This window comes from Brachyhypopomus gauderio, chromosome 14, assembly GCF_052324685.1.
Source record: "Brachyhypopomus gauderio isolate BG-103 chromosome 14, BGAUD_0.2, whole genome shotgun sequence".
Lineage (NCBI taxonomy): Eukaryota > Metazoa > Chordata > Actinopteri > Gymnotiformes > Hypopomidae > Brachyhypopomus > Brachyhypopomus gauderio.
In genome coordinates, this window is record NC_135224.1 from 11,977,373 (window position 1) to 11,985,518 (window position 8,146).

The 8,146-nt window shown below is 47.9% G+C and overlaps 2 protein-coding genes across 3 annotated transcripts; both read right to left on the reverse strand.

Annotated features, from left to right (window-relative positions):
* Nucleotides 1–944: 944 nt before the first annotated feature.
* Nucleotides 945–5,816, reverse strand: taf6l (TAF6-like RNA polymerase II, p300/CBP-associated factor (PCAF)-associated factor). 2 transcript variants are annotated; one of them, XM_076973003.1, is made up of 12 exons: nt 5,664–5,816; nt 5,204–5,371; nt 5,021–5,107; nt 4,766–4,916; nt 4,637–4,687; nt 4,405–4,499; nt 4,234–4,308; nt 3,299–3,519; nt 2,848–2,980; nt 2,582–2,710; nt 1,958–2,454; nt 945–1,603 (listed from the first exon to the last, which is right to left on the reverse strand). In XM_076973003.1, exons 2-12 carry the CDS (start codon nt 5,351–5,353, stop codon nt 1,261–1,263), a joined length of 1,932 nt encoding a protein of 643 aa, XP_076829118.1. In that variant the 5' UTR covers nt 5,354–5,371; nt 5,664–5,816; the 3' UTR covers nt 945–1,260. The 2 variants fall into 2 exon arrangements, with proteins under 2 accessions (XP_076829118.1, XP_076829119.1); XM_076973004.1 differs by having other exon boundaries at nt 5,204–5,795.
* Nucleotides 5,817–5,883: 67 nt separating this feature from the next.
* Nucleotides 5,884–7,683, reverse strand: cth1 (cysteine three histidine 1). The gene is made up of 2 exons (XM_076973005.1): nt 7,479–7,683; nt 5,884–7,169 (listed from the first exon to the last, which is right to left on the reverse strand). Exons 1-2 carry the CDS (start codon nt 7,488–7,490, stop codon nt 6,225–6,227), a joined length of 957 nt encoding a protein of 318 aa, XP_076829120.1. The 5' UTR covers nt 7,491–7,683; the 3' UTR covers nt 5,884–6,224.
* Between the last annotated feature and the right edge of the window lie 463 nt (nt 7,684–8,146).

Here is an 8,146-nt window from a genome sequence, read left to right on the forward strand (position 1 = left end):
CACTTAACATTATGGAGTTGAGATGCAGGATCGACAACCTTATTTGGTTATTTTCAGAAAGATGTCAAAGCTATAAAAGCCTCACACTACTGCGGAGGGTCAGAGGATGTCATGGGAACCCAATGGTCACCATCTTCTTTACGTGTGGAAGCACCATGCAGAAAAGACCCAGGGCCCGCCAGCACCTCCTCTGTCTCTAGGTAACAGAGGGGTTCCGCTGGTCTCCTTGGATAACAGTGTCTTTCTCTCAGGTTGGACGTCATCTCTTCAAAGGAGAGTGGATTCAGCTCCTGGACCCCTGACTGCCACCATCTGTTCCTCAGTTGCACTACCAGTATGCCCCCCCCCCCCCCCCCCAATCATCACGCCCCTACCTTCTCCTTCCGCTTTGTTGTTTATTATCATTTTTACTATTAACACTATTAGGAGATTAGGCAGTGTTTACATGACCACTTTTGTTTCAGAAAAATTTTGGTTTGAGGTTTGTTATTTGATGAGGTTTTCAATTCTTTTTGTTACAGAATAAGGGTCTGTGTATGGAGTCAGTTTCGTATCTATTTTCTTAAGTGTCACATTTCAAGGTTTGTAAGTTTCATTTCACTTTTTTTTTTATATATGAAAATATTAACATTTACATTTTCAACATTTCTCCTCCTCTCTGTTGCAAAACTGATAACATTTTGCCCTGATCATTGATACAATTGTAATATTATTATTCTAATATTTATTAGATAAGAAAAATTATCAGATGATTGAAAGGGGGATGATTTTTGTAGTTTCCTGGAGTGATGAGATCCCCTCACATCCCCCCCCTCACAGCCCTGATTACACGTCCTGTGGTCTGTAACTGCATTATGCATAATTATGCGTTCTAAATGATGCAGTATAAATTCTTGTCCATAATAAACATTATGCATAATAAAAAATTGTCATCTTTGGCTTCCTCATGTCTTCATTTTATTGTACAAGACTTCACCTTGAAGATCAGATCATTACAAAAATAATGTATTGAAGGACTAACTTACAACAACAAAATTATTCAAAATTATCTTACACACATCCTCCAAGCTGACAAAAAACCTTTGGTAGTCCAAGGGGTTTTTGTTGACAAACACCTTGACAGTCCATCTGGACAGTGTGGTTAAGCTCCTGTACAGGTCTGTAGCTGTTCTTTTACAGTCTATTACAGACAGTCTCTGGGGAAGCCCAAGCACCGAGTGCTAGCGGGCAAGCTTCCCAGTCGGTGTGTGCGTAGGTGTGTTAAAGAGGCAGGTACAGAGAGTAATGGGAGCACGTCCAGCGTCTCGTGGGCTTGCTGACTCTCCCTATGACCGGCAGTTTGTGGGCGTAGGCCCGCGGCGGGAGGGAGCCCAGGGGCGGGGTCGGCGTGAAGCTCGTCTGGAAGCGTCGCCCCTGGCACCGCCGGCCCATTTGCTGTCCACCAATCATAAAGGAGAAAGCTGGAGGGCCAGCCTGTGGGGGAGGGAAGCGGGCTTTTGGGAAGATGTCGCGGGATTGGCTGGCTGAACGCCCTGGCCGGGAGGATGAGGACCTGGAGCGAGGGACTGAAGATGAGGAGGACGACGAAGAGCGGGCCAGAGACCTGTAGGGTATGAACAGGAGACAAGAATGAAGAGCAAGGTGTTAGCCCTCAGGATAAATACCACGAATGCTGGATCTTATGAGTAGCGTCAGAGGTTTGAGTTTGTATATTCAGAAAAGTGAGAACCCTGTGATCAAATCTACATCCAGCACACTGTGATGAATCCCCTGCAGTTGTATGATCTGACAAAACAAATCAGTGACTTTAAACCAAGTGACCAAGAAACAGAAGTCTATCAGTGCTAAATAATGCAAGATGCCTTCCAAGTAAATTCAAACATTAATAGGTTAAATGGACTGCACCTACGGGCCTTCAAGCGTCCGGGAACATAACCGCAGGTCGGCCTGTACGTACCGCCCTGTTGCCGTAGCAGCCAGGCTGGGCGGGGCAGGCTCTGTGCGCGGGCTACCGTCCTGCCTGGGGCTGATGTTCATGTTGGCGGTGAGCTGGGGCATCTTGCGTGTGCTCTCGAGGTTGGCAGTGCCGCTGCCCGGCTCCTTCCGTGCCTCCGAGGCCTGAAGGGGCGCCGCGGGAGGAGCGGAGCCTAAGGCGGGGCCGGTGCTGAAGCGCACAGCCAGGCTGTCCCCAAAGAAGGAGTATAGCTCACAGTACATGGCGGGGAGGGAAACCGGGGTCCACTCCTCCCACTGGCACCCGGCTCCGCCCGCCTGCAGGTGGCTGGCGATGCCCAGAGGGGGCTCAGAGAGGGGTTCGGGAGGAGGGCTGAGTCCTGGAGAGCTTTCCCTGAAACCCATCACTCCTCCTGCAGACCTGTTGAAGGCGGCAGCGCCCCCTTCTGTGGATGGAGTCAGACTCATAGCCTTCATCTTTAGCAAACGCTCCACTGCCACCTGGTGGAGAGAGAGAGTTGTACAGCTACAGTCGGTCTATCTCAAGGTTACATCTTCAGTTTTAAAGATTTGCAGTGAGGCACTCACAGGAAAACGATCCACCAAGCAGAAACTGAACTGAACTTACAAGAATGGCTCCACACACTTTGTGTCCATCTGCTTTCACCTGTGCGTTGGACACAGAGTAGTCGTCCAGCACAGCTTGTAGATTTGCCCAATAGGCAGGAAGGTGGGGATACAACACGCGCTCGACGGCCTGATGCATAGCCAGACATGACCCCACACACAAACACACACACACACACACACACACACACACACACACACACACACGTCAGAGGAACACATCAAAGAGACATTGGGTGTACACAGCTGAGAGTGTGAGGACAGTACCTTCCAACCAAGAGCATGCAAGCCGACGACAGCTCCGTAGTGTGAGCAGAGAGGCCGGACCGGGTCTGACAGGACCTTCTGCAGAGAGAGCAGGATCTGATGGTACAGGCCGCTCACCAGGTCCCCATGAGTCCTGCCCCACAAAACACATGAAGCCTTCATAAACACATCAGACACACAAACTCCATACAACGCATGAAAACTCCTCACGACGTGCCAACTTCAGGACAATCTTCTGCATTTTATGGACACCTCTACACTGTGAGCGTGGCTATAGTTGTACGTCATGTAGTTAGCAGAGTAGAACCAGCAGAACCAACGTTGGTTATGTATCTGTTCTCTGTGCTCGCTAATGAGACCCTGCTTCTGTTACGATGCACATCAAATCTATGTGCATGCATGAGTGTACCTAATGCACACAGGAAGTGTGTGTGTGTGTGTGTGTGTGTACCAGAAGATGTGGCTCAGGAGCAGGGCAGCGTAGTCTCTCAAGGTCCAGTGGTCGTTGAGTGGGTTGATGGAGGCAGCCAGAGGCTCCAGGATGCAGTACATGACGCTGGAGACCAGACTGCGCACGTATGAGCCCAGGTAGAGGTAGGGGTTCTGGACCAGGCTCTTCACCATGTGCAGCAGCCTGTTCAGCTGATCCAGATCATGGCTCACCGATTTCACCTGAGAGGGGTATGGATTCTTTTTTTGTTTTTGTTTTCAGGATTAAGATTAGGTCTAAAACTTAGAAGTTGTTTTCAGTAACTAGACATGGCGTTGTGGCTGGACTACAAGATGATAATTGGTGTCAGTGATAAATATATACTACACAAAACAAACCATATTATGCAGTGAATTCGTTTATATAACATTGAGTTGTCAAGTTTCCTGTCTACAAGTGCCATACCCCTACCTAGGATTCCTGGGACTTTAAGGAAATGCCCACTCAAACACATTAAACCTGTTTATGTTGATATATCAGTGAGGATCAAAAGACTATAGGACCTTCAACACCATACAACCACAAGTCCAAGATGGGGGAGAATCAACAAGCCCAAAACTCAAAGGTCCAGAATACAACGCAGCTACAGAACACTGCTGAGTTAGGGGGCGTCACTGTGAGTAAAGGGATGGAAAACTGATAAACCAGGTTGCAGAAATTTGTCTTAAAATAGAACGTTATAGAATCTCATACACACAGTATAAATATTGATATTGATTCTAAATAAAGGCAAACATTCAGGATTTAAGTTTCTTTTAAATATTGAACTAAACAAAACTAAAAGACTAAATTGTTCAATAAGATGAGGAAAAAAATCTAATTCAAGAACTGCATTTCTGGCCTGGATTTTGACTTCTCATAATATCCCAAAAACGTGTGGACAGGAAAGCTCATACCCCACTGATGACGTAGACAAAGTAAGGAAGGAGCGCAGCAATCTTAGAGTTGGACTGCAGATCCAGCAAAGCCACCTGATTAACAAAGGGGGACAGGAAATGGTTTTAACCAAACCAAAAGGAGAAAAGAAAATCAAAGTTTTAAGCAGTCGTGGTGAGAACAGGTGAGACCTTCATAAGATGTGGATCCTCTCCTAAAATGGCTCTGGTGATCTGCTGGTAATACTTGAGTAGGTCGTCTGATAGAGACTGCACAGCGCTGGGAACTGAGGGGAAAAGGATCGACTTGGTAAACCATTCTTTCAATTCCAAGAATACCAACAGACTGGAGCTCCTTATTAGGGTCTCACCTTTAGACTAACGAATAAAATGGCAATTCACTACTGTGAAAAAAGTACTGCACCTGTGCCTTGAGGCTCCAGATTTCCTTTTCCGTCAAGATATGACACATGAACTGAAAGAGAGAAAGCAGTCAGCACAAGCCTTAGCATACCACACCAGCCCCTGACACGACCTGACCATCATGTCCTACCTCGCACTGTGGTCTCCGCACAGCCCTTGGGAATGTTAGTGGCCAGTGCCAGCTCTACCAAGTTAACCTCCCGATCCTCCACAAAGAAAAACTCTCCCTCTTTCAGTGGACGGAAAGGTAAAGCGTCCTGGGAGCCGTACCCACAAATGGCCTACGGGGGAGTTTCAAATGGAAATGTGAAGCAGTGATGAAAACCAGTGCTGTCAAAGTGATACCCTGGTTTAGATTATAGACGGCAAACTAGAGGGCGACTACCTCGGTATTGCTCCAGCGAAGGGCTCTGTTAAAGTCCTCTACAGTCAGTTTTCTTCTCTTGGCGTGTCGCATGAACTGTGAGCTGTTCTATGGTTAAAAAAAGAAGAATTGTGAACATTAAGTCATTAACGTCGCGCTGCATTTGAGCTGCTCACCTGTGGTAAGCAGGCGCATCGTATTTACCTGTGTTGCCTCCCTCAGTCGGTAACACACATCCTCGGCGAGCATCGCGGCTATATCATCGCCGAGCTCGACCCCAGCACTCTCGGCCATGAGTTTAATGGAGTCCCGGGGCACCTCGGCGAAGCGGCGCTCTTCCCTCGCCTCAGTCATCCTTCAACCACCTCGCTCCTGTCACAAACCCCTTCACTTTGACCAGGTACGATGGTTAACGGTAGCAGACTAAGGCAGCATTGCTAAACTACTTCACAGGTCTACTAAAGGTCAATGAAAGCTCAGGCACTCGGAGCCGTTCGTGAAGGCTCAATAGTCCCAACCGAGGCAACAACGGTCCAGTCAGCCCACAATTAGCTAATTTTACAGAGAATGGTGCTAGCGAGTTAGCTTCGGCTAGTTAACGAACTGGCACGCTACCCCTTGAACCCATCAATACATTTCTTCCGGCGTTAAACGCGCATCTTACCTTCGCCGTAGCAAATTCTCACACGTACACAAACTACCTAAATGAATATACACTGATCATTTTATTGGCAGGAACCCAATAGCGCTCATGCTAGTTAGCTTTGGCTATGCGCTATAGAACTAAAAGGACGATTGAGCAGAACGTCTGCGCATGCGTACAAGAGGAACGGTAAACGCGCTTTCAATGGGACTTGTACCATTTCCATTAATGACAACACCTGTGAAAGTTAAATGGTTTATTAAGATCGGGGGATGCAAACGATCCAAGACAACAATAATTTAACTCAATTTAAATAAAACACCCATAAATAAATATCCAGTCTCAAATGTTCTATAGTATATACAAACAGCTTAAAAATGCATAAACTTGCAATCTAATCGGTCAGCACTTGCCAGAGTGCGTTCCACAAATGGACAGACTAAAGTTAGCAACCCCCCCCCCCCTCCCACTTTGAGACTGAAAGACCTCAAACTAAAGCCATTAAATAAATAAAAACGCTTAAAGAAAGCCACCACAAATTAAAGGGAAAAAGTTATTTACAACTTGAGACCATCAGAAACATCAAAACAGCAGTGGTTGGTCCAGCACACACTGTGGGTTTGCCTGCTCAAGCTGCTTGAGTCTGAAGGCCAGCGGCAGCAGCAGGTCGTTGAGGTGCTGACTGCTGAAGGTGAAGGCGTTGTTGGCCATCACATCTCCAGACAGGGGCGTGATGGGTCCAGAGTCATCGGGGACGGCGGGCGAGGCCAGCACGGACTGGGGGGACGAGGAGGCAGAGGAACGAGGGGACAAAGACGAGCGCACGTTGGAGGCCGGGGAGACGGCCCTGTGGTGCCCCTGCGGAGACCAGGGCGACTGGGTGAAGTCCAGACCCTTCACCGCGTTGGGGAGCCCGTGCTGGAAACGGCACCTAGTGCCATAGAGGCAGAAGCCAAAGGTGCTGAAGGTACGGCAGAGCGCGCCACGTGGCTTCCAGTCACGTGAGCGCAACGACGGCTGCCAGGACTCGTCCTCCACGCCACCGCCGTCCGACTCCGAGCCACCCTCCACGTGCAGGAAGTGGCAGCGGGTCCCGAAGGGGCAGACACCGAAGGCGCGGAACGTGCGACAGGGCACGTTCCTGCGTCTGTGGCGGACAGGCCTCTGCTCCTTCAGGCTGTGGGCAAAGAGGCAGCGGCTGCCGTAGGCGCAGTAGCCGGTGGTGTGGAAGGTCCTGCACAGCTCCGTCTTGTACTTGGGGTGGCGGGACGGCATGTGGAGGTCATGCAGGCCGTGAGCGAACTGGCAGCGCTCGGCGTACTTGCACGTCCCGCTCTCGGCGTAGCGGCTGCACAGCTCCGTCTTGTAGCGGGTGGAGCAGAGGGAGGGGTTCAGAGATGGAGCTGGGGTCTTGGCCAGTGGAAGAAGAGCCTCAGCCAGGGACAGGCCCCCACGAGCCAAGCTCTCCTCTGAGAAGAAAGGTTCATCCTTGCCTTCCAAGGGGAACATCAAGTCATCTTGGCTGGCCTGAGGAAGAGATTTAAGGACAGCTTGTGACAAGCTTATTGTAATTGCTTTTGCAGGATATATACCCTCAGTTATACTAGCCTTTTTCTTTCAACTATTCAAGCCATTGAAAACTAAATTCAAGTTATTATTAATTATGTTCTGAAACACTTAGACATAAAAAAAACAGCAGTTCTATAAAAGGCTTATTCATGTTACAATTAATCTTAAGTCTTATCATTATGAGCCCTTTTGGTTAAGGTCTAAAATTAGTGGACTAGTGGAAACGTACAAACGAGATCATGCCAAAGGAAAGTAAAAACGCTATACCTCAAACATCATTGTGCGATTTAAAGCAGTCCAGAAAGTGCGTCTCCTCACTATGTAGTATTGTCCGCTTCAAAGCAATGTCACGTAGAAAAAAAATGCTACAATAACAAACAAAACGAACAGAAACAATAAATAAGACGTGGACTGTGCCCTAAAGCTGAGAAGTCACACGTATCGACGTACAAGTCCCATCGTTTTTTAAAGCTGATCCAATTTCCATTCCCGCGCTCTCTTTAAAATAGGATCAGCTGCGAATCTGAAACGTCATCGAGAAGTTCGAATAGACCAATCAGTACACGAGAGCGAGTCAATTTAATTTGCGACCACTTCAATTGCAGATACTAGTGTTTGGCCCCTGCTGAAATGTGATTGAATTTATCTGTACCCGCTGCTTTGTTTAGCGGAATAAACATTTCTAGTAGTCCAATGGCCAGCTTTCAAAGCACACAGGGAGCTATCCTGTGTAAATTACAGGTTCACACCTTGGTTTGTTAATTAAATGTCCAGACATGTGAAGTGGAGGTCAAAGCCGTCTGAATTCATGGTGTGAACTGGTTATCCACCCAGATCTATTTAGAAGACGCATTTTAACATTTTCATGTACGTTTCCACTAGTTTTAGAACTTAACCCAATGGGTTCACAATGGTAAGACTAAAGGTTAATTGGA